Source organism: Saimiri boliviensis, chromosome 2, assembly GCF_048565385.1.
Source record: "Saimiri boliviensis isolate mSaiBol1 chromosome 2, mSaiBol1.pri, whole genome shotgun sequence".
NCBI lineage: Eukaryota > Metazoa > Chordata > Mammalia > Primates > Cebidae > Saimiri > Saimiri boliviensis.
Genome location: NC_133450.1, coordinates 130,778,066 through 130,804,751, shown reverse-complemented (window position 1 = coordinate 130,804,751; position 26,686 = coordinate 130,778,066). Strand labels below are relative to the sequence as shown.

The 26,686-nt window shown below is 41.2% G+C and overlaps 1 protein-coding gene and 1 non-coding gene across 9 annotated transcripts in view; both read left to right on the top strand.

The window, feature by feature from the left end:
* Positions 1-26,686, top strand: part of PPP1R13B (protein phosphatase 1 regulatory subunit 13B) — a 123,518-nt gene that overhangs the window by 29,440 nt on the left and 67,392 nt on the right. For 4 of the 8 annotated variants that reach the window (XM_074394367.1, XM_010343919.3, XM_039462886.2 and 1 more), the window contains exon 2: positions 21,241-21,388. In XM_074394367.1, coding sequence (XP_074250468.1) covers positions 21,241-21,388 — 148 coding nt within the window. The other 4 variants (XM_074394368.1, XM_010343920.3, XM_010343921.2 and 1 more) reach the window with 4 other exon arrangements.
* LOC120361404 (small nucleolar RNA SNORD51) lies at positions 21,432-21,510 on the top strand. Its single transcript, XR_005577604.1, has one exon. It is a non-coding gene; the product is annotated as a small nucleolar RNA SNORD51 (small nucleolar RNA).

Genomic DNA, 26,686 nt, shown 5'->3' with positions numbered 1-26,686 from the left:
TGTTTAATTTTTCTCCATACTGTATAGCACCATCTACTATACTGTATGTTTTGCCTATTTTATTTAGTCTCTTTCCCCCAAATGTGTAGTAAGAATTCCGTAAGGACAGAACTCTGTCCATTTTGTCAGTGCTGAATCTCCAGTGCCTGGTACATAGTAGGTGCTCAATAAATGTATGTGTGATGAAGAACATTTTTCATCAAGTGTTTTTCTTTGTTGAGTCAGCGTGGCAAAAGGGATGGGCCATGTAAAATAAGCATGACCCCTGGGAACTTGCCCAAATATGAATCCCAGAGAAGAGGAGAAAGAATTGTCATCTGAAGACCATCCCAGTTAATGTTTCTGAGGTTGCCATGAGGTTGAAATCAATTGGAGTATGATTGTCTAGTAGGTGCCAAGAAAATATTTATTATTCTCCCTTTGTGAAAACAAGTAACTACCTGACAATATTAACATTGAGAAATTCAGTAATTCTCTCCATAATATAGGTTGTTGTTTGGAAGAGCAGAAATTATGGTCATAGAAATTTGGAAACTCATATGCAGCCTATGTTTTAATTAGTAGTGTCTTCAAAAGGAGTGGTATTGAAATCCTGCAAATTGTAGATGGGTTTTATAAGGGCTCTTCTGGTATCTTGAGCAGACCCAAATCTCTGAACCGAAGCCACATTCATAAAAGAATGGGAACTCATAGAGTGGGAAGGAAGGTATTAAAGTTTTCATTTTTAGGTTCCTTTCTTTAGTAGGAAATGTTTTGCCTGTTGGTAGGCTAGGCTGTGAGTACATTCATCTTTGAGTTTTATAATGAATATCTACTGACTTCTCCTTTTATTGCATACAGTATTTTGTTTTTCAAAGGTACATATATTCTACATGTATAAAGTGAGTTCTTTCATTATGGAAAAAAAAAAAGTTTGACTTACCCGTCTGATAATTTTTGGATAAAGATAACTTCCTGTAGTTTCATCAAGATAAAGAACTTGAATAGTTTTTTTTTTTTCTTAATGTTTATAAACTTTAGCATTGTTTTGTTTCTGAACTATCTGAGTAAAAACTTAAGCTTTGGAGTCAGGCTCACTTGGGTTAGATTGTCATGCCTGAAGCATCTCAGTCACATGACCTTGGACACTCCAGTCTGTCTGCAGTGACAGGATCATCATCCTAGCACCTAGCATAGGCATGTTGAGAATTTTAAAAAGGAGAGGGGCTTGTCCTCAAACATAGCAAGCAAAAATAATAGCTATTTTATTAATAAATGGTAAAAGTCCTTTAATGTTGTCTTAAACGTTTTATTCTGATTTTAAGCATCTAAAATGCCAATACTAACAACAACAACAAAAATTAGCTCTGTATGTACCCTACTTTAAACAAGCAAATAGTTTGCAGAAGCACAAAACATGAACAAGGCATTTATTGTGAAAACATATTTTAAAACCTTTAGGTTGCACTTTTTCAGGTTGATAACCAAGCTTAGACAGTCTTTTTTTTTTTTAATGACAAGTTTTATATGGAGATTAGTGAATTTATGTTTAGTTTTCATTTTAATAGTGATTTCTAGATCTTGGTTACAGTTGTTATGAACAGTGCTACCACTGAATTTTTTCTTTACTGGAGCTCACCTAATTAGATGAAACTTTATCCACCATGTCACTGTGCAGTAACAACGGTGGTCTGTCTTGTTTCATTAGGGTGTCTTATCGTGGCTCATGTCGTTAGTGCCCGAATTTAGATTTGGGTCTGAGGGGCATCTGTCTTAAGTATTTTCCTTTTGTAAATAACATAGATCATCTCCAGGCACTGGCAATTTTGTTTTCCACACTTCTCTTTCGCTTAATTTTCTGAAGATGAGAAACGTAAGAACAGTAACTCAGAGCATTGTAAGCAAATTCAAAGCAGCATCATGGTTTTGAAGAGGTGGCTCAAATCTGAAAGAGGAAATGGATAGAGTCATTAGTAAAAAGATAGGGGTGCTATTGGATTTACTTTTCCTTTGTAAATTTTATTCATCAGATGAATAGTATTTACTAAGCTGTATTGATATACATGACTATATAAAAGTGTTCTTCAAGAACATTGTTTTTCTAATTATCTTTGTTGTTTTAAGCCCCAGCTGCTACTGGCAAATGGAGTAATACTGAATTTTTGGTAGTTGCAGACATTAAAAAATAAGATTTGTATAGCTATAAATGCTTATTGCCTGAGAAAAGGAAAAATATATGCAAGGTAATTTTTTTTTTTTTAAGACATAGTTTCACTCTTGTTGCCAGCCTGACCAACATAGAGAAACCCTGTCTCTACTAAAAATACAAAAGTTAGCTGGGGGTGGTAGCACATGCCTGTAATCCCAGCTACTCAGAAGGTTGAGTCCAGAGAATCACTTGAACCCGGGAGGCAGAGGTTGCAGTGAGCCAAGATTGTGCCACTGCACTCCAGCCTGGGCAAGAGAGACTATGTCTCAAAACAAGAAAGAAAAGTTTTCAATGAGGTTTTTTTTTTTTTTTTTTTTTTTTTGAGACGAGTCTCGCCCTGTAGCCCCGGCTGGAGTGCAATGGTGCAATCTTGGCTTACTGCAACCTCTGCCTCCTGGGTTCAAGCAGTTCTCCTGCCTCAGCCTCCTGAGTATCTGGGATTATAGGCACGTACCACCAAGCCCAGCTAATTTTTTGTATCTTTAGTAGAGACAGGATTTCACTATGTTGGCCAGGTGCTGGTCTCTGACTCCTGACCTTGTGATCCGCTTGCCTCGGCCTCCCAAAGTGCTGGGATTACAGGTGTGAGCCACCTTGTCTGGCCTGTGTGTGTGTGTGTGTGTGTGTGTGTGTGTGTGTGTGTGATTTAAATAACAGCTTTATTGGTACATAATTCACATACAATAATATTTATCCTTTAAAAATATACAATTCAGTGGTTCTTAGTATATTCACAAGTTGTGCAACCATCACCACTAACTAATTTTATATTTTTTTCCTAAGGAATCCTGTATCCACTTTTCAGTCACACTCTCTCTCTCCTTCCCCTCAGCTCCTGGCAATGACTTCTACTTTATCTTTCTGTGGATTTGCCTGTTTTGGACATTTTATATAAATGGAATCATGTAATATGTAATCTTTTGTATCTGGCTTCTTTCAACTTGGCATGTTTTTAAGATTCATCCATGTTTAGCATTCATTTCATTCCTTTTTATGGCTAAATAATATTCCCGTGTATGTGTGTGCCATATTTTGTTTAGCCGTTCATCAGTTTGAGTTGTTTCTACTTTTTGGCTATTATGAGTAATACTACTATAAATATTTGTTTGCAAGTTTTACGTAAATATACATTTTAAATTCTTTTAGACATATATCTAGGATGGTATATTAGGCCATTTTCACATTGCTATAAAGAACTTCCCACAACTGAGTAATTTATAAAGAAAAGAGGTTTAGTTGATTTACAGTTCCACAGGCTGTACAGGAGGCATGGTTAGGGAGGCCTCAGGAAACTTACAATCATAGTGCAAGGGTGAAGGGGAAGCAAGCACATCTTCACATGGTGGCAGGAGACAGCGAGGGAAGGGGAAGTGCTACACACTTTTAAACAACCAGATCTCGTGAGAATTCATTATCACAAGAACAGCAAGAGGGAAATCCACCCCCATGATCCAGTTACCTCCCACCAGGTCCCTCCTCTACCACTGGGGATTACAGTTCAACCTGAGATTTGCCAAACTGTATCAGATGGTTTTAACAAAAATACAGGAATGTATTTTCTTAAATTGTACAAAGCAATATGTAGAAAGAGGAAGTCTTATTCTGAGAATTGTTAGTACACCTAATTTAAATTTTTGAAAGGTCAAGAAAATGTGACTAGAACATTTATATAGTTTTAGTCAAACAATCTTCACAGTTGATTAATTATTTTTTAAAAAATGCCATGATTCTTCTGGTTCCCCTGTGTAATGATTAGAAGAAAAATGTTCTCACTTTGTGTTTGATAGTTTTATCAAGCATTTATGTTTAAAACATGGTAAATTGAGAAGTTGTTAAATAATGGGGGGGCATGTTAAAATTGAGGAGATATTTGTTAAAACTTTTTTTTTGAGACAGGGTCTCACTGTGTTGCCCAGGCTGGAGTTACTCATATGTCACTGTAATCTTTAAGTCCTGGACTCAAGGGATCCTTCTACCTCGGTCTCCCAAGTAGCTCCCTGTGTTGCCCAGGCTGGTCTCATATTTCTGGCCTCAAGCAGTCCTCCCACCTCAGCCTCCCAAAATGTTGGTATTACAGGTGTGAGCCACTGCATCTGGCCATTATTATTATTTTTTTAAATAGTGATGTGGTCTCATCAAATTTCTGAGGCTCATCCCTTAACTCCTAGCCTCAAGTGATCCTTTTGCCTCAGCCTCCTAAAGTCTTGGGATTACAAATGTGAGCCACTGGGCCCAGCCCATTAAAACTTTTACTGCCTTTTTTATTTTGAAGCATTTTAGAGTAGTGGTTTAAATCTTAAGCTTTGGAGTCACTTTGGAGTCACACAGGCCAGGGTTAAATCCTGACTCTGGCATTTATTAGTACAGCAGACTTGGAACAAATTATTAATTAATTAATGTATTTATTTTTGAGGCAGAGTCTCACTCTGTTGCCCTGACTGGAGTGCAGTGGCGTGATGTCAGCTCACTGCCATCTCTGCCTCCCAGGTTCAAGTGATTCTCCTGCCTCAGCCTCCTGAGTAGCTGGCACTACAGGCACGCACCACCACACCTGGCTAATTTTTGTGTGTTTAGTAGAGACCAGGATTTCACCGTGTTAGCCAGGATGGTCTTGATCTCCTGACTTCATGATCCACCCACATCAGCCTCCTAAAGTGCTGGGATTACAGGTGTGAGGCACTGTGCCTGGCCCTGCCTAATTTTTGTATTTTCAGTAGAGACGGGGGTTTCACTGTGTTGGCCAGGCTGGTCTCGAACTCCTGACCTCAGGTGATCCGTCTGCCTCAGCCTCCCAAAGTGCTGGGATTACAGGTGTGAGCCATCTCACTCGACTGGGACAAATTATTTAAACTCTCTGACTGTCTTTTTCCTAATCTGTAAAGTGAAGAGTAGTAACTTTGTTACAAAGATGGTTTGACAATTGAGAATGTATAAAGTCCATACCATTGTGCCTAATAATAAGTACCAATAAATGATAATGGAAATGTTTTTTTCCCTAGTGCATTAGGGAAACTCCCTTCATTTAGTTTTATGGAAGTCTTGGTAGGTTTCATGAGGACCTCAGTATAGTATCCTTCAAACTTTTCTGACCATGAACCCACAGAGTGACTCAGTTCTTACATATATACTCACATACGTATCTATACATGTCAAAATCTCAGGGGAAAACATCCTGTGTTACTCTTTTCTCACCTGCTATAAAGAACTATCAGAGACTGGGTAATTTATAAAGGAAAAAGGTTAAATCGACTCACAGTTCTGCATGGCTGGGAGGCCTCAGGAAACTTACAATCATGGGAGAAGGCACCTCTTCACAGGGCAACAGAAGAGAGAATGAGTGTCAGCAGGGGAAATGCCAGACGCTTATAAAACCATCAGATCTCGGGAGACTCAAATGTTATCATGAGAATAAAATGGGGGAAATCCCATGATCCAATTATCTCCACCTGGTCCTGCCCTTGACTCAAGGGGATTACAATTCAAGATGAACTTTTGCTTGGGGCACAGCCAAACCATATCACACCCTTTCCATGGGCAGTGTACTGTCTTATTTTTTAGAGCAGTTTTAGATATACAGAAAGATGCAGCAGAAGGTAGTGTCCCATATAACTTTTTTTACCACCACCGTCACCTGCTCCCTTCTCCCAGTTCCCTATTATTAACATAATACATTATTGTGATTCTTTCTTATAATTGATGGACCAAGATTGATTGATTGATGGATTCATTCATTCATTCATTCATTCATTCCCAGTGCCAGCTTTGACTTTGATACATTTTTGTTGACTAAAATTCATAGTTTACATGGGAGTTTACACTTTCTGTTGTATAATTTTGTAGGTTTGGACAAATGTATAATGACATGTATCTTTTTGTTTGTTTGTTTTTGAGGAGGAGTTTCCCTCTAGTAGTCACCCAGGCTGGAGTGCAATGGTGCTTTTCTTTTCCAGAATCTCTGTATACAGTATACATAGCATACTCTACATACTGCACCTAGCATACAGTAGATAGCCTTTTTATGATGGTTTCTTTCACTTAGCAATGTGCATTTAATACGGTTTCCTCATGTGTTTGTGGCTTAATAGCTAATTTCTTCCTTTTTTAACTCTCTTTTGGATTTGTGCATTATTTCTTTTATATTGCTGAATAAAATTCCAGCAGTATTATGTACCACAGTCTGTGTATCCATTCATCTACTGAAGTACATCTTGGTTGCTTTCAGGTTTTGGTGATTGTGAACAAAGCTGCCATAATTCATGTGCAGATTTTGTTGGACATGTTTTCAACTCCTTTGGGTGAAGACTAAGCAGTAGGATTGCCAGATCCCATGGTAAAAGTATGCTTAGGTTTTTAAGAAGCCACCAAATGGTCTTCCAGTGTGGCTGCATCATTTTGTATTCCCAACAGCAGCTTCCTTTTGCTCCATATCCTCACCAGCATTAGGTGTCGTCAGTGCTTTGGATTTGGGCCATTCTAATAGGTGTGTAGTAGTATTTCATTGTTCTTTTATTAATAATTTGCAATTCCCTAATGACCTATGATATTGAACATTTTTTCATATGTGTATTTTGCCTTTTGTATGTCATCTTTGGTGAGGTGTCTGTTAAGATCATTGGTCCATTTTTAAAAATTAGATTGTTTTGGCCAGGTGCTCTACCTCACACCTGTAATCCCAGCAGTTTGGGAGGCCGAGGTGGGTGGACCATTTGAAGTTAGGGGTTTGAGACCAGCTTGGCCGTCATGGTAAAACCCTGTCTCTACTAATGCTACAAAAATCTACCCTCTCTTCCCATGCTACTCAGGAGGCTGAGGCACGAGAATCACTTGAACCCAGGAGGCAGAGGTTGCAGTGAGCTGAGCTTGTGCCATTGCACTCCACATTGGGCAACAGAGTGAAACTGTCTCAAAAACATTAATTTGTTTTATTATTACTGAGTTTTAAGAGTTCTTTGTGTATTTAGGATACAAGTCCTTTATGTATTTATTTAGAGACGGGGTCTCACTTTGATGCCAGGCTGGAGTGCACTGGCACAATTATAGCTCACTGCAGTCTCACCATCCTGGGCTCAAGCAGTCCTCCTAAGTAGCTGGGACTACAAGTTTGTACTACCACTCCCGGCTAATTTTTTTTTTTTTTTTTTTTTTTTTTTTTTGTAGAGATGGATTTCACTGTGTTGTCCAGGCTGTTGTTAAACTCTTGGGTTCAAGTGATCCATCAACCTTACAAGCACAAGCCACCTCACCCAGCCAAGTCCTTTATCAAATATGTGTTTTGCAGATATTATCCAAGTCTGTGGCTTGTCTTTTCATTCTGTTAATACTGTTATATATTGTTCTGTTGTCGTTCATTAAAAAACAAAACTGGTCTTCAGGCAGTAATTGATTTACAGCCCACTAATAGGTCACAGTCTGTGGTTTGAAATTCAGTGTTGGTTCTGCTTCCGTAATATTCACGTGATCAGCATTAGTAAAGCAACCATTATTTCAAGCAGTAATTTTCTTTGTCTTTTTTTGAGGAGTCTTGCTCTTTTCCCCAGGCTGGAATGCAATGGCATAATCTCAGCTCACTGCAACCTCTGTCTGCCTCCCAAGTTCAAGTTATTCTCCTTCCTCAACCTCCTGAGTAGCTGGAATTACAGGCATGCACCGCCACACCTGGCTAATTTTTTTATTTTTTACTTTTTATTTTTAGTAGCGATGGGGTTTCACCGTGTTGGTGAGGCTGGTCTCAAATTCCTGACCCCCAGTGATCCACCTGCCTTGGCCTCCCAAAGTGCTGGGATTACGAGCACGAGCCACTGTACCCAGCCTCAAGCAGTAATTTTCATTTCTTTTCTATTGAGATGAAGTCTTGCTCTGTCACCTAGGCTGGAGTGCAGTTTCAAGATCTTGGCTCACTGCAACCTCTGCCTCCTGGGTTCAAGCAATTTTCCTGCCTCAGCCTCCTGAGTAGCTGGGACTGCAGGCGTGCGTTACCACGCCCTGCTAATTTTTTTATTTTTAGTAGAGACAAGGTTTTACCATGTCGTCCAGGCTGGTCTTGAACTCCTGACCTCGTGATCTGCCTGCCTCGGCCTCCCAAAGTGCTGGGATTACAGTCCTGAGCCACTGCCCAGCCTCAAGCAGCATTTTTCAACATTGATGAACAGTGGTGTCAGAATTGATGCTGTGGTTTTTTTTTTTTTTTTTTTTTGATACGGAGTCTCCGTCGCCAGGCTAGAGTGCAGTGGTGTGATCTCGGCTCACTGCAACCTCCGCCTCCCGGGTTCATGTCATTCTTCTGCCTCAGGCTCCCAAGTAGCTGGGACTACAGGTGCATGCCACCATGCCCAGCTAATTTTTGTGTGCTTAATAGAGACAGGGTTTCAACCGTGTTGACCAGGATGGTCTCTATCTCTTTTTTTTTTTTTTTTTGAGACAGAGTTTCACTCTTGTTACCCAGACTGGAGTGCAATGGCGCGATCTCGGCTCACCGCAACCTCTGCCTCCTGGGTTCAGGCAATTCTGCCTCAGCCTCCTGAGTAGCTGGGATTACAGGCACGCGCCACCATGCCCAGCTAATTTTTTGTATTTTTAGTAGAGACGGGGTTTCACCATGTTGACCAAGATGGTCTCGATCTCTTGACCTCGTGATCCACCCGCCTTGGCCTCCCAAAGTGCTGGGATTACAGGCGTGAGCCACCGCGCCCAGCCCGGTCTCTATCTCTTGATCTCATGATCCACCCACCTTGACCTCTAAGAGTGCTAGGATTACAGGCATGAGCCACCATGCCCAGCCAATACTGTTCTTTATTCTAGAGTATTTTTAACTTTTTATTTATTATTATCATTATTGTTATTATTGAGATGGAGTCTTGCTCTGTCACCCAGGCTGGAGTACAGTGGCACGATTTTGACTCACCACAACCTCTGCCTTTTGGGTTCAAGTGATTCTCCTGCCTCAGCTTTCCAAGTAGCTGGGATTACAGACATGTGCCACCATGCCCGGCTAATTTTTGTATTTTCGGTAGAGACAGGGTTTCACCATGTTGGCCAGGCTGGTCTCAAACCCCTGACCCTGTGATCCACCCGCCTCAGCCTCCCAATTACAGGCAAGAGCCACCATGCCTGGCCTTTTTAAAATTATAGAGCTTCACTTTGTTGCCCAGGCTGAAGTCCAATGGTGTGATCATAGCTCACTGTAACCTTGATCTCCTGGGCTCAAGAGAGCCCTGATCTCCCTGCCTCAGCCCCCCAGGTAGCTGGGACTAGTGGCATATACTACCATGCCTGTTTAATTTTTTGTGCTTTTTGTAGAGATAGGGTTTTGATATGTTGCCCAGGCTGATCTCAAACTCCTGAGCTCAAGCAGCCTGCCCACCTCAACCTCCCAAAGTGCTGGAATATCGACATGAGCCACCACACCCAGCCTATTTTTAGAGTATTCTTTAGCTTTTAGTGGATAGAATAAATTTGGTCTGCTGTATTACCTCTACATGCTGTAGTCATGACACATCTTGGCATTATGAAATGCTGTATAAATGTTTCATTTCTACAAGGTTTAAAACAGGTTTCCTCAAAATGCATTATGGTTTTAAATACTGAAGGCACTATACTAAGTAAATAATGTAAATAGAACCCAGGAATACTGTATGATATAATTAAAATGTGAAATTATTAAAGCAAGTGAAACAGTGATTAGAACTAAACAGAATTGATATGGTTATTGAGAATCTATTGTAGTGGCTATTTAACTTTGAGTAGATGCTACTCAGATATTTAAATATATCTAGGCCAGGCATGGTGGCTCATGCCTGTAATCCCAGCACTTTGGGATGCTGAGGCCGGAGAATAATTGAGCCAGGAGTTAGAGACCAGCCTGGGCAACATAGCAAGACCTCATCTCTATGAAAAATAAAAATAAAAAAATTGCAGTGGTGCGTTGTTTTTTAGTCCTAGCTGCTTGAGAGGCTGAGGCAGGGGAGGATCACTTGAGTTTAGGAGTTCGAGGCTATAATGAGCTAGGATTGGCACTGCTGCACTCCAGCCTGGGCAGCAGAGCAAGATCCTGTCTCTAAAAAAACAAAAAAATCTTTAAAAATGTGTATATATCTATCTTCGCCTTCGTAAGAGGGTTAAATATGTACTACTACAGATTTCTCATTTATTTAGAAAAAATTTTTCATTGCTCTAAAGTTAATTTTATGTTTTTTCCAAAATAATACAAGTTCTGATTATGGAAATTGAACTTAATATGCTCTTACTAAACTATACCTTTATTTTCCTTAGAGTTAATTCTTTATCCCCAAAATTTGCATCAGGGGAAGGGGTGGTGCTGAACTCACCCCGTTACCCTGCAGTGCCACCTTGTGGAAAGAAGAAAGGCTTTACCTCAAGCTTGTCCAGCTCATGGCCTGGAGGCCGCAGGAGTCCCAGGATGGCTTTGAATGCAGCCCAACACAAATTAGTAAACTTTCTTAAAACATTATGAGATTTTTTTTCCTAGCTCATCAGCTGTCGTTAGTATATTTTATGTGTGACCCAAGACAATTCTTCCAGTGTGGCTCATGGAAGCCCAAAGATTAGACACTCTTGCTTTAGAGCAAGGGACATTTATCATATCTCTAGGTTTGAGTGAAATCTGCCAAATACCACATACTTATGTTGAAGGCTCCTGACTTGCACACTAATCTTTTTTTTTTTTTTTTTTGAGATAGAGTCTCATTCTGATGCCCAGGCTGGCATGCAGTGGCATGATCTGGGGTCACTGCAACCTCTGCCTCCTGGGTTCAAGGGATTCTGTTATCTCAGCCTCCAAGTAGCTGGGATTACAGGCATGGGCCACCATGCCCAGCTAATCTTTTTTGTATTTTTAGTAGAGATGAGGTTTAACCATATTGGCCAGGCTGGTCTCGAACTCCTGACCTTAAACAATCCGCCCACCTTGGTCTCCCAAAGTGCTGGGATTACAGGCGTAAGCCACTGTGCTTGGCCTCACACTAACATTTTTTTAAGAATTAATTCAGTGATGAGAGGGTAAAATATTGGCTGTTTTTCTACAGAGACCATGAAGATGAGAAAAGAGGCAAACACCTACCTGTCATGATTCAAGAAACCTACTATAAAAAACCATTTTGTGTATAATTGGGGGAGTTAAAATTGAGTGCCTCTTACAGTGCCGGGTACTGCTTCAGGCACTACTGATATAGCAGTTAATTAACTGAAACTCTGCTCTCAAGAAGCTTATGTGTTCTAGTGACAGACAGAGGATAGACAAATATAGAACATAGATCAGGTGTTGGTTGAGTGCTGAGCAGAAGAAAATGAAGCGGGGTAGGAGGACAGAGTGATGGAGTAGTACTATTTTAGATAGATAGGTTAGGAAAAGCTTCCTTGCTAAGGTGCCATTCGAGCAGAGGCCTAGAAGAAGAGTGTAATACAGGTCAGTAGCTGAGTGGAGCGGCCTAGGCAGGGAACAGCAAGTGCAGAGCCCGTGAGGCAGGAGTTGGCTTGCCCTGTTGTGGGAGGGAGAAGGGATGAAGAGTGTGGTGAGCGTGAGGTCAGAGTGGTATGCATGTGTGTGTTGCAGGTCTTGCAGGGCCTCTTTGGCAGTAGTTAGGACTTTGAAATTTATTCTCAGGAAGCCACGGGGAGGTTTTGAATGAAGTGATATATCTGAAGGGAGAGAGTGGAAACAGATCAATGAGGTTGCTCTTGGAGACGTCCTTTCTGAGAGGTGGTGGTGGCTCGGGCTTGGGTAAGTAGCCAGACTAGTTGTCAAGATTCTGGGTACGGTGTTGACAGTCTTGCTAATGGGTTGTTTGTGGAGTATGAGAGAGAAGGGAGTTTAGGCAACCCTTTATTTTATGTTCCTTTCTCTGTGGGGGTGGCAGCTACTCCCAAGTGTGTGTTTTTCAGTCTTTGAGAGGCTGATTCAGGAAAGTGGGATGAAGCATTTAAGGTGATGGCTTAGACATAGTTTTCCTTATAACTCTAATGTTTCTGAGATTTTAAATTGGTGAACTGAGTTGCAATCAGGGCCAGAAGGGACCTTAACATCAATTCTCATATGGAGGTGCGTGGCCCATTGGAAAGCTAAAGGGGTCTTCCCTGGTGTTCATCCACCCCCACCCCAAACTAATCCTTTCTATGGTTTTTATTAGCTAGTTACTCATAACTTACCAAATGAGTAACTGCAAATTACCAAAATTTGATACAGCTTTTTTTTTTTTTGAGATGGAGTTTTGTTCTTGTTACCCAGGCTGGAGTGCAATGGCGCAATCTTGGCTCACCGCAACCTCCACCTCCTGGGTTCAGGCAATTCTCCTGCCTCAGCCTCCTGAGTAGCTGGGATTACAGGCACGCGCCACCATGCCCAGCTAATTTTTTGTATTTTTAATCGAGACGGGGTTTCACCATGTTGACCAGGATGGTCTCGATCTCTTGACCTTGTGATCCACCCGCCTCGGCTTCCCAAAGTGCTGGGATTACAGGCGTGAGCCACCGCGCCCGGCCCTGATATAGCTTTTATTACCTTATTTCTCTTCAGTTATTTTTTGTTATCCCTGAGCTCCTTTTCCACTAGAAAGTAGAAGTAGATGGTATAGGTGAGTGGGGGGAACTAATACTTAACTGATTGGGTTGGGCCAGAAAAGTCTGAGGACCATTTTCCTGCAAATAAGTGATTCATATTATCTACTGAGTTCCTGCCCAGAAACCAAGTCCCCGAGATAGACCAGGGAGCAGCTTCCCAGCCAGTTGCAGCAGTCAGTGGTGTAGCTAAGGATAGAACTTGATTTGCTTATTCCAGGGTTTTTTGTACCATATAAGTCAAGTTTCTTATTTCCTTTTCTAGAAGTTTTATATATCCTACTTTTAAAAAGCAGCTTCATTGTGGTATAATTTATGTGCCATAAAGCTTACCTATTTTAAGTGAGCATTCAGTGATCTTTAGTAAATTTACATAGTTGTACAACCATTACCACATTCTAATTTCAGAACATTTCTGTCATCCCAAAACAAAGTTTGTGCCTATTTGCAGTCATTCCTCATTTGCATCCGCTGTCCTAAGCAACCACACATCTTTCTTTCTCTATGGATTTGACTTCCATGGGTATTTCACATAAATGAAATCATATAACATGTAGTCTTTGTGTCTGGCCTCTTTCACTTAGTATTTTCAAAGTTCGTCCATGTGGTAGCATGTGTCCATACTTTGTTACTTTTATTGCTGAATAATATTCCATTGTATGCTATTCTATATTTATCCATTAGTTAATGGACATTTTGGTTTTTTCTTTTTTTTTTGAGACTGCATCTCGCTTTGTCACTCAAGCTGGAGTGCAGTGGTGTGATCACAGTTCATTGCAGCTTTGACCTCCTGAGCTCAAGCAATTCACCCACCTAGGCCTCCTGAGCAGCTGGTACCATAGGCATGTGCCACCACACCTGACTACTTTTTAAATTTTTTGTAGAGGCAGGGTTTTGTCATGTTGTCCAGGCTGGTCTTAAACTCCTGAGCTCAAGTGATCTGCCACTGTTGGCCTCCCAAAGTGCTGAGATTACAGGCATGAGCCACCGTTCCTGGTCTTGTTTATTCTTTTTGGCTATGATGGACAGTACAGCTATGAACATTTGCATGCAAGACTTTGCGTGGACATACATTTTTATTTTTCCTGGGTAGGTACCTAGGAGTGGAATTGCTGGGCCATATGGTAAATCTGTGTTTAAAATCTTTTAGGCTAGGCATGGTGGCTCATGCTTGTAATCCCAGCACTTTGGGAGGCCGAGGTGGGCAGATCACCTGAGCTCATGAGTTTGAGACTAGCCTGGCCAACATGGTGAAACTTCGTCTGTACTAAAAATACAAAAATTAGCTGGATGTGGTGGCATGCGCCTGTAATCTCAGCTGCTAGGGAGGCTGAGGCAAAGAGAATCTCTTAAACCTGGGAGGTAGAGGTTGCAGTGAGCTGCGATTTGAGCCACTGCACTCCAGCCTGGGCAACAGAGTGAGACTCCGTCTCAAAAAAAAAAAAAAATTAAAACTGCTGAACTGTTATGCAACATAGCTGTACCATTTTACATTGTCACCACCAATATATGAAGGTTTCAGTTTTGTTGTTGTTTTTGTTGTTGTTTTTTACCCTGGAAAATTAAAGCAATTAATTCAAGAGAAGGTTCAGTTTCTCCACATCCTTGTCAATGCTTCTGATTGTCTATCTCTTTGATTATAAAATAATCCCTGTTTAGATTTTTAATTTTTTCCTTAGAGACCAATCTCACTCTGTCACCCAGGCTGCAGTGTAGGGTACGATCATAGCTCACTGCAGCATTGAGCTCCTGGGCTCACGTGATCTTCCACCTCAGTGTCCCCACTAGGTGGGACTACAGACACATACCACCATGCCAAGCTAGTTGTTTATTATTATTTTTTGAAGAGATGGGGTCTCACAATGTTGCCCAGGCTGTAGTGTTGCAATCATAGCTCATTGCAGCATTGAATACTAGGCTCACATGATCCTCCACCTCAGTGTCTCCAGTAGATGGGACTACAGACATATACCACCATGTCCAGCTAGTTGTTTATTTATTATTTTTCTTTTGTAGAGATGGGGTCTCACTATGTTGCCCAGGTTGGTCTCAGACTCCTGGCCCTAAGTGATGCCTCAGCCTCCCAGAGTGCTGAGATTACAGACTTGAGCCACCACGCCCAGCTAGTTGATATTTTTTAATGACTTATACATCCTTACTTTGTGTTTTGCTTTGGTTTCCTTGGACTGCCAAGAAAATAGTTAAAATAATAAGTTCATAAAAATGTTAAAATATCTGTGTGGATTACTTAAATGAATGATTATTTGATTTCAGTTGATTTTCTTAGCTCAGATGTTCCTGAAAGCAAGGTTAAGATGACCTCTTAAGTGACTTGATATAGTTGTCACTTTTCTGCCTGCCCCCATCTTGCATTTCTTGAGCACTGCTGTGTGTCTAGGGACTGACCTGGAGAACACAAATCTTGGCCTTATGGTCTCTTCTGGGTTTTTCCAACTTTTTTGATGGAAAAAAAAAAAAAAAAAAAAAGGTGGTGCAAGATAAGACACACTTAGATGATCTCAAGACCAGGTAATGAATCACAGATACTGTTCCAGTAGAGGATGTAGTCAAGAGAACTGTTGATAATTTAAGAAAGTTGTACTCTAAATAGCCACAGTCTGTTATAGCAGGGAAGAAGAGGAGGCTGTATCTGAGATTGGGTCAACATGCAGACAGTGGTGTCTTATCTTTGTCAGGTCAGGTCGGGATGGATAGAGAGTACTGTCAGTGAGCAGAAAGGAGCAGGGTTTGTTGTGTGATTTATCAGGGCAGAGAAACAGTTTGAGGAAAGGCGTAGATATGGTCATCACAGGCTGTATTTGTTACAGCACACAATTACAAATCTTTGTTTTCCTAACTGTAGCTAATGAAATCTTTTATTTTTAACATATTAATCCTTTAGGAAGGATAAACATTAACTTGTTTTCTTTTTTTCTTTGTTTTCTTTAGTTTCCTTAATCCTACTGAATTTAATCTGTTTTGTACATAGTGTTAAAGAAATAAAAACAATGCTACTCATTAAATTGTGTTGTGCAATCAATTGTGAGATATACTGTGATTTCAAAGATGTTATTTTTGCTTGTTTGTTTCTCATCCAGTGTTCTGAATAAAACATAAACAAAAAGTGCATTGAGAATCAATACCTTTGTATTGGAGCTACTTTAGTTATATTTAAGCTAAAGAAATCTTGCTAGAATAACAGCAGTCACATGGCTTTTCAGCTTCAATTTTAGGGAAATACGTACCATCCAGGTCAATACCAGCTTAATTTCTCTAGAAAGCTTTAAAATCTGCCATGATCATAATGAAATTAGCTTTGAATAATAGAGATAAGGGAAAATGAATTTTGCTAAAATTAGGAAAGAGAGTTATTAAGGGCGATAAAATGGTGTAAGAAATTGAAATAATGTTTAGTGACTTCTGGATAAGTTATTTGAGTGTTCTTCTCTTAGTGTGCCATTATGCCTCTCCCCCACCCCCCTACCCCGTCACACTGAATCTACTCATGAGCTGAAGAGTCTTGGTAATTCAGAAAGTACCGCAAAATAGTGCCATACCATCCATCGTTCTGACAATGCGTTCATAAAGAATTCTGCTTTTCAGAGCAAGTAAGCATAAGCTGTACCTCTGTGAGTACCAAAGGGTACTACTTTACATGTGCTGTATTTGTGTGCTTCTGCCTTCTAGAGGCAATGATCGTGCAAATGTTTTGCTAGCTCAGAGTGCTGAGAGCAAACCCTGGGATGCCTTAGTAGGTAGAAGGAAAGGGACAGGAACAAAAACCGATTCTGAAGAACTGAGTGAAATGGGGCATTCTGCTAGTTACTAGTGAACTGTAGGAATCGTATTTAAAGGAAGGTGGTAAAAAAAATTTTTGTTTTTATTCATTTGCAACTTCAATTTTTAAAGCTGATTTGGGAAAATATATTATTAGATCTTTAAGAGCATAGATTATGAAGTCACATTGGAAAATACCATTACAACTGTAGAATAAATATGTATAAATAAGAATAAAACTATATTCCAGTTGTTTCTCATGAAACTGTTAAAGCATTATCCTTGGCCTTGTTTGTGCTGTATCTATTAATTACCTATTTTATTCCAAATTCTGTAGCTTCCAGGCTACTTACTTCAGTTTACAAAAGCCCCCAGTTTTTTTTTTTTTCTTTTTTTTGAAACGGAGTTTCGCTCTTGTTACCCAGGCTGGAGTGCAGTGGCGCGATCTCGGCTCACCACAACCTCCGCCTCCTGGGTTCAGGCAATTCTCCTGCCTCAGCCTCCTGAGTAGCTGAGATTACAGGCACACACCACCAAGCCCAGCTAATTTTTTGTGTTTTTAGTAGAGACGGGGTTTCACCATGTTGACCAGGATGGTCTTGATCTCTTGACATCGTGATCCACCCACCTCAGCCTCCCAAAGTGCTGGGATTACAGGCATGAGCCACCGCGCCTGGCAAAAGCCCCCAATTTTTATAAATTCTTATGGGTTAGTGAGCAATGGTAACTGTTACTTAATTTTTTGAAAAATTTACTGTAAAATAGGAAGGCATTAATGGAAGAGGGATGATGCTTGTTTATTGAACAGACTGGATATATCTTACTTCGAGTGTGTGTGTATATATATTTTCTCAATTTAGGGCACTGGGGGGGTTCTGTATTTTGTGTGTCATTCATGGAGTCGACCAGGTTTTAGTGTGCCTCCCACACATCAGGTCCTGACTCAGCAATAGGAAATTAAAGACTCAACAGTGAAGTGCTGGAAACAGTGCAGAGTCTATGAGGGGAGGGAGTCATTGAGGTAATGCAGTAGAGAATTTTGTGAAGACCAGATTGCAAAGGAAGGAGCATGTGGCCTCTCTGGTGAGCAGAGGCAGTAAATGGATGTTTTACAGCGATGGTGGTTAGGAGCTGAGTTTTGAAGGGTGAATAGGAATGTACAAAACAGGAAAGGTACTTGGGCAGAGGGACACCTGCCAGGGAGAACTCCATTGGAGCTGATGGAGGGAGGTTTAGTGCTTGCAGAGACTTAGAACCTGGAAGGCTAGGAGTGTGTAATTTATCTTGTTTTCTCAGAGTGTATTTTATAGAAATCCAAGCCTTTTGAGATACTCTGGGGGGCAAAAAGGAATATACATGATCATTACAGCATTAGACTCTTAAGAAGTGCTCAGATAAGAAACCTATCTCCTGCTTATCTACCAGAGAAGGTGTTTTAGGAAGAGCTGCTGTTGGGCAGTGGGGAGCTCTTAAATATTTTAAGCAAGGGAATAACTTTACTTGACCTACATTTAGAAAATGAAATAGTAACAGTGAGGAGTTACAGTTGGGGGAGATTGGTGGCAGGGAAACCAGTTTAAAACTATTATCAATTTTGGTCACATAAAATCTGATCATAGATGTAAAGATGCTTAATTTCAGAATGTAGAAATTTAGGATACTTCTAAGAAAAGTCTTTTTGAGACAGTCTTGCTGTGTTGCCCAGGCTGGAGTGCAGTAGTACAATCTCAGCTCATTGCAACCTTTGCCCCCACAGGGTTCAGGTGATTCTCATGCCGTAGCCTCCTGAGTAGCTGGGACTACAGGCACGGGCCACCATGCCTAGCTAATTTTTTGTATTTTTAGTAGAGGCAGCATTTCGTCATGTTGGCCAGGCTCGTCTCAAACTCCTGGTATCAGGTGGTCCACCCACCTCGGCCTCTCAGAGTGCTGAGATTACAGGTGTAAGCCACTGCGCCTGGCTGAAAAAGAGATATCTTAACAACGAACTAAAATTATATACTTACTAGAATGCAGGGATTTTAAAGTCTCACTCTGTTGCCCAGGCTAGAGTACAGTGGTATGATCGTAGTTCACTGCTTCAAACTTGGGGGATCAAGTGATCCTCCTACCTGGGCCTCCAGCTGAGACCTCCAGGCTCACAGTCATCAGCCGCCATTCCTGGCCTGTTTCTAAACCTTTTAGCAAAGATTAGACAGAAATGTTTTATAATACTTTCTGATTAACAAAAATCTTTGTTTTAAATTTTACTTTATTTTTTTTTTAGATAAATCTCATCCTGTCACTGGAGTGCAGTGGCGCAGTCTTGGCTCACTGCAACCTCACGCCTCCCAGGTTCAAGTGATCCTCCTGCCTCAGCCTCCCGAGTAGCTGGGACTACAGTCACATACTGCCACACCTGGCTAAGTTTTGTTTTGTTTTGTTTTGTTTTGTTTTGTTTTGTTTTGTTTTGTTTTGTTTTGTTTTGTTTTAGCAGACTTGGGGTTTTGCCATGCCGGCCAGGCTGGTCTTGAATTCCTGACCTCAGGTGATCCACACACCTTGACCTCCCAAAGTGCTGGGATTATAGATGGGAGCCACCACGCCTGGCCTAAATTTTACTTTAGGTGTGTTTCTTTTTCTTTTTTTTTGAAATGAAGTTTCCCTTTGTCACACAGGCTGGAGTGTAATGGTGCGATCTTGGCTCACGGCAACCTTCACCTCCCAGGTTCAAGTGATTCTCCTGCCTCAACCTCCCAAGTAGCTGGGATTACAGGTGCGTGCCACCATGCCTGGCTAATTTTGTATTTTTAGTAGAGATTGGGTTTCTTCATTTTGGTGTAAGGCTGGTCTCGAACTCATGAGCTCAGGTGATCTACCCACCTCGGCCTCCCAAAGTACTGGGATTACAGGCGTGAGACACCTTGCCTGGCCAAGTGTATTGTTTTTAAAGTATCTCTTTCATTGTTCCACCTAGGCAAGGGAAACAAGAATAAAATTTTCCTTACAATATGATGTCTTAAGATGTTAGATCAAAGTGTTAGTATTTTTTTTGAAATTAAAAAAAAAAAAAAAACAAAAAAAACTGGGCACAGTGGCTCATGCCTGTAATCTTCAGTACTTTGGGAGGTCGAGGCGGGAGGATTGCTTGAACTCGGGAGTTTGAGACCAGCCTGGGCAGCATGATGATACCCTGTCTCTACAAAAAATAAAAAAATTAGCTGGATATGGTGGCACATGCCTGTGGTCCCAGCTACTTGGGAGGCTTGAGGCAGGAGGATCGCTTGAGCCTAGTAGGCAGAAGTTGCAGTGAGCCAAGATCTCTCCACTGCATTCTAGCCTGGATGATAAAGTGAAACGCTGTCTCAAAAAGGTAAAATAAAATAAGGCCAGACAGTTTTTATTTTTTCTGTTATTCTATAAGATATTTTTCCGTTTAAGGATCATTTATTTTTCTTTTATTGTGATATATTAGTACAATTCCCTGGCCAATTTCTTTTAAGGAATTGGATTTTTGGTCTTTCTGTTATCATTTTTTAGGAGTGCTTTATGTAGCCGGGCGTGGTGGCTCACGCCTATAATCCTAGCACTTTGGGAGGCCAAGGTGGGTGGATCATCGAAGGTCAGGAGTTCAAAACCAGCCTGGCCATCATGGTGAAACCCCATCTTTTAAAAAAAAAAAAAAGAAAGGAGCGCTTTAGGTATTGAGGAGATTAGCTATTTATTTGTAATACAAGTTGCAAATATTTTTCCCTACTTTGTCCTTTTGCTTTATGAGATTCTTTAATGAGTACTTGAATATCAGTCTTTAAAAATAGTGTCTGGTTTTTGAGTCCTAGTTAGAAACAACTTCTGTACTCCATGGGTATGAAAAGGAATTAATTCTGGACTTTTTATGGTTTTAGGATTTGTATCTAAATATTTGATCTATTAGGAACTTATTCTAGTGTACAATGTATGGTATGAAGTACTTTTTTTTTCCAGTTGGATACATTTTGCTCAAACATCACTCACTGTATAGTCTTTTCCCCTCCTTGATTTTTGAAATACCTCCCTGATCATTTGCCTTTTTTTTTTTTTTTTTTTTTTTTTTTTTTTTTTTTTTTTTTTTGAGACGGAGTTTCACTCTTGTTACCCAGGCTGGAGTGCAATGGCGCGATCTCGGCTCACCGCAACCTCCGCCTCCTGGGTTCAGGCAATTCTCCTGCCTCAGCCTCCTGAGTAGCTGGGATTACAGGCATGTGCCACCATGCCCAGCTGATTTTTTGTATTTTTAGTAGAGACGGGGTTTCACCATGTTGACTGGGATGGTCTCGATCTCTTGACCTCGTGATCCACTCGCCTCGGCCTCCCAAAGTGCTGAGATTACAGGCTTGAGCCACCGCGCCCGGCCGATCATTTGCCATTTTTTAATAGGTAATTGGGTCTATTTCTGGGACATGACTTTGCCCCATCGATCTATATGTGTACTGGTGCCATGTTGTTTTGAGGCTTTATGATGATCTGGTAGCACTATTTCTTTTCTAGAACTCTCCTCATTTAGAATTTTCTTGACTGGTCTTTTACATCTTTTTACATGAACTTTAGAATCAGCTTATCTATTATTATTTCCAGAAAATAATCCTGTAGGCATTTTTTTGCGGGGATGGAGGGATCACTTTAAATTTACAGATTAATCTCTTTGTGATAAGGAATCTAAATTATAGCTTTAATCTTTTCTCTTACAGATGATATTAACCGTTTTCTTGAGCAACAATGAACAGATTTTAACAGAAGTTCCTATAACACCAGAAACAACCTGTCGAGATGTTGTAGAATTTTGCAAGGAACCTGGAGAAGGCAGCTGCCATTTAGCTGAAGTGTGGAGGGGAAGTGGTATGTATTAGGTTCTGTAAAGGTTATTACATGGGTTCAAATTACCATTACATGGTACATGTATTCAAATAACCGTCTTTTAGCTAAGCTTGTGATGGATTTGCTTTTTTTCTGAAAAAGCTGGGGGAGAAAAAGACAACTAAGTACATATAATTTAGTATTTATTAAATGGAAAATATTGCTTCTAGTTCTTAGTTATCTGTGGTAATAAAGAATTGAGTAATTAAAATAAATGTAATTATATTGCACAGGGCCGGGTTTTACAAAATGCTTTTTTGTGTACTTTTTTTTTTTTGTTTTTTTTTTTGAGGCGGCATCTCACTCTGTCGCCAGGCTAGAGTGCAGTGGCGTGATCTTCGGCTCACTGCAACCTCTGCCTCCCAGGTTCAAGTGATTCTCTTGCCTCAGTCTCCTGAGTAGCTGGGACTATAGGCACATGCGACCACACCCAGCCAATTTTTGCATTTTTAGTAGAGATGGGTTTCACCATTTTGGCCAGGGTCATCTCGATCTCCTGACCTTGTGATCCCCTCTCCTGAGCCTCCCAAAGTACTGGGATTACAGGTGTGAGCCACCTCACCCTGCCTTTTTTTTTTTTTTTTTTAATTGTTTTGTTTAAAGACAGGATCTCACTGTCCCAGGCCAGAGTGATAGATGTTTGGGTTGTCTCTCTCTCCTTTTTTGGGGGGGGGCTGTTATGAATAATGCTCCTATGACCTTTCATGTACAAGGCTTTTTTGTTGTTGTTGTTTTTTGTTCAATTGTTGTTTTTTGAGACAGAGTCTCACTCTGTCGCCAGGCTGGAGTGCAGTGATGCAATCTCAGCTCACTGCTGCCTCCGCCTTCTGAGGTTCAAGCGATTCCCCTGCCTTAGCCTACCAAGTAGCTGGGACTACAGGCGCTCAACACCATGCCCAGCTAATTTTTTGTACTTTAGTAGAGATGGGGTTTTACCATGTTGGCCAGGATGGTCTCGATTTCCTAATCTCGTGATCCACCCACCTTGGCCTCTCAAAGTGCTGGGATTATAGGCATGCCCCATTGTGCCTGGCTCCTACAAGTTGTTTTTGGTTTTGTTTTTTGTTTTCCGCGACGGAGTGTCCAGAGTGGAGTGCAATGGCATGATCTTGGCTCACTGCAACCTCTACCTCCTGGGTTTAAAAGATTCTTGTGCCTCGACCTCCCAGGTAGCTGGGGCTACAGGCACACACCACCACACCCAGCTAATTTTTAGTATTTTTAGTAGGTTTTGCCACGTTGCCCCAGCTGCTCTTAAACTCCTGAGCTCAGGCGGTCCACCTTGGCCTCCAAAGTGCTAGGATTACAGGCATGAGCTACCATGGCTGGCCCTGTACAAGTTTTTGTATGGACATATATTTTCATATCTCTTAGGTATAAACCTAGGAATTTCTGGGTTATATAGTAATTCTGTGTTTAACCTTTTTAAGAACCACAAGAACCGCCAGACCATTTCCTGATGCAGTTGCATCATTTTACATTCCCTGCAGTAGTATATGATGTGGAGAATTTCTCCACATTCTCATCAACACTTGATACTGTCTGCTTGATTTTAGCCATCCTAGTTGTTGTGAAGATACGTCTTACTGTGGTTTTGATTTGCATTTCCCTAATGACGGTGAACATCTTTTCAAGTGCTTGTATTGGCCATTTGCCTATCTTCTTTGGAGAAATGTCTATTCAGTTCTTCCCCCCACCTCCTTTTTTTGAGATCAGGTGTTGCTCTGTTGCTCAGGCTGGAGTACAGTGGCGCAATTCTGGCTCACTGCATCCTCCATTTTCTGGGCTTAAGCAGTGCTCCTACCTCAGCCTCCTAAGTAGCTGGGACTACAGGCCTGCACCACCAGGCCCAGCTAATTTTTGTGGAAACAGGCTTTTGCCATGTTGCCCAGGCTGGTCTGGAACTCCTGGGCTCAAGTGATCCACCTGTCTCAGCCTCCCAAAGTGCTGGGATTACAGGTGTGAACCACTGTGCCCCATCCCATTGCCCATTTAAAAAAATGGATAATTTGTCTTTTTGTCACTGAATCGTAGAAGTTGTTTATGTATTCTAGATACAAGTCCCCTTATTAGGTATATAAATTACAAATTTTCTTGCAAGGTTTTGTGCTTTATCTTTAGAATTCAGAGTAAAGAATTTTAAGGATACATGGAGAGAAACTTGACTTTGATAAACATTGGGTTATTACTAAACTAGAAGTAAAAGGACAGGCCCTCAATTGTTAGCCTAATGACAGCTGCAGGAAACAGGTAGTTAAGTAATTGTAATTAACTTTTTTTTTTTCTTGAGACAGAGTTTCCCTCTTGTTGCCCGGGCTGGAGTACAATGGAGTGATCTGGGTTCACTGCAATCTCCACCTTCTGGGTTCAAGCAATTCTCCTGTCTCAGCCTCCCGAGTAGCTGGGATTGCAGGCATGCACCACCATGCCTGGCTAATTTTTGTATTTTTACTAGAGACAGGGTTTCTTCATGTTGGTCAGGCTTGTCTCGAACTCCTGACCTCAGGTGATCCACCCTCCTTTGCCTGCCACAGTGCTGGGATTACAGTCATGAGCCACTGTGCCCAGCCTAGTAATTAACGTTTTTAAGGGGAACAATGTTAGAACCTGATCATTCATTCCATTGTTTTTTTCTTGAGCCTCTTAGCACTTTTGTTCTCTGTTATTTGTTAACACTTCTAATTCCTCATCTACCTTCCCATTGTAAGGGAATAACATTTTTACATAAGTATTATAGCCCCGAATGGTCTGTGGCCGCTTGAGAATGCTTATCTCCCTCATGTGAGTCATTCAGTTGGTGCGGTCCTTGTCTCCAAGCCCATCCCAAATCATAACTCTCAGTTTTACCTCCTCAAGGATGAGGACTACCACCCCTGGAGCACAGAATCACAGCATAGTACATTTATCATGGCTTTTGTGTATGTTCTTTCATTGTCTAGAACAATCCCTAGAGCTTGGCTAACATCTAGTCTTTGCCTCTCACCCCTTCCATGAATCTCAAAGGGTGTTAAGTGTCCCTCCCTCCCTGTGTGCTAATACTGTTGTAATATTTATCAAAACATGATATAGGCTGGGAATGGTGGCTCATGCCTGTAATTCCAGCACTGTGGAAGGCCAAGGTGGGTAGATCACTTGAGGCCAGGAGTTCGATACCAGTGTGGCCAGCATGGCAAAACCCTGTTTCTACTAAAAGTACACAAATTAGCCAGGCATGGTGGCACATGCCTGTAGTCCCAGCTACTTGGGAGGCAGGAGAATCACTTGAACTCGGGAGACAGAGGCTGCAGTGAGCTGAGATTACAATACTGTATTCCAGCATGGGCAACAGAGGAAGACTCTTGTCTAAAAAAAACCCAAAAAACATAATATAGTAGTAGTTTTTATCTCTGTCCTGTTGGACTAAAATTCCTGAAGGCGGGAACTTGTCTGTCTGTTCACCATTATATCCCCAATGCCCAGCCTCTAGTGCTCATAGCAGGCACTTAGTAAACACAGATTAATAAGTAAAACGGCCAACAAAGCTGGATCTAGGAAGAAGAGAAGGTAACTTCCAGTGGATGCCAACCAAGGGAGAGGGAAAGCACTACAACAACCTTTCTCAGTCCTTTTACCGAGAAGATTTTTTTTTAGGTTTCATAGAAGCCTCACATAAAAATGATTGCACCTGACTGGGTGCGGTGGCTCATGCCTGTAATCCCAGCACTTCAGGAGTCTGAGATGGGTGGATCACGAGATCAGGAGTTCAAGAACAACCTGACCAACGTGGTGAAACCCCATCTCTACTAAAAATACAAAAAATTAGCCAGGCATGGTCATGGGCACCTGTAATCCCAGCTACTTGGGAGGCTGAGGCAGGTGAATCACTTGAAACTGGGAGATGGAGGTTGCAGTGAGCTGAGATTGCGTCACTGCATTCCAGCTTCTGTGACAGAGTGAGACTCTGACTCAAAAAAAAAAAAAAAATTATTGCACCTGGCCAGGGGTGATGGCTCATTCTTGTAATCCCAACACTTTGACACTTTGGGAGGCTGAGGTGGGTGGATCACTGAGGTGGGTGGAGGCTGAGGTCAGGAGTTTGAGACCAGCCTGGCCAACATGGTAAAGCCCTGTCTCTACTAAAAATACAAAAAAATTAGCCGGGTGTGGTGGTGGGCACCTGTAATCTCAGCTACTTGGGAGGCTGAGGCAGGAGAATTATTTGAACCTGGGAAGTGGAGGTTGCAGTGAGCCAAGATTGTGCCATTTCACTCCAGCCTGGGCAACAGGAGTGAAACTCTTGTCTCAAAAAAAAGAAAAAAATTATTGCAACCATAACTACTGACAGTATGATCAGTATGTCATAAATAGAATCCTTCAATAGTAATTATCAATGCTTTCCAGTAGAGCTATTTCACTGTGAATCTGTGCATTATTATTTTGCTAAGGCTGCCATAATAAAGTGCCACAGACTGGCACTTTGTTAACAACAATTTGTTAACAATTTGTTAATTTGTTAATTAACAACAATAATTAATGTTCTCACAGTGATGGAGGCTAGAAGTCTGAGATCAAGGTGTCAGCAGGCTTGGTTTATTCTGAGGTCCCTCTTCTTGACTTGTTGATGGTTGTCTTCTCTTCCCTGTGTCTTCCTTCCATGCCTGTCTGTGGATAAGCCTCCTCCTCTTGTAAGGACACTGTAGTCATGGGATTAGGGGCCACTTTGCTGATTTCATTTTAACTTCTTGCCTCTTTAAAGATCTTATCTCCAAATACAGTAACATTTTGAGGTACTTGAGGTCAGGACTATAGCAGATTAATTTAGCAGGGACACAGTTCAGCCTTTAACAGTCTGTGAATTTGGCCAGGTTGCTACCTACTCTGTGTGGTTTCCTTCCCCACACAAATGTCAGTTCTAATGCCGGTCAGTGAGGTAGATAGAACCCTCCATTTTTATCTTTTGTTAAATTTGCTACTTGATTTTTTTAAACCTTATTTAATTAAAGTGCCTAAAAGTCTTATAAAAGATTTCCTTTATACCAGATGCTAATCAGGTGTATTTTATATTATATGGTATGTATAGGGTAGTTGTATTAGTCCATTTTCATACTGCTATAGAGAACTGCCAGAAATGGAGTAATTCATAAAGGAAAAAGTTTAATTTACTCACAGTTCTGAATGGTTGGGGAGGCCTCAGATAATGATGGCAGATGGTGAAGGGGAAGTAAGGCACCTTCTTCACAAGGTGGCAGGAAGGAGAATTGTTGAGCAGAGGGGGAAGAGCCCCTTCTAAAACTTGAAAAC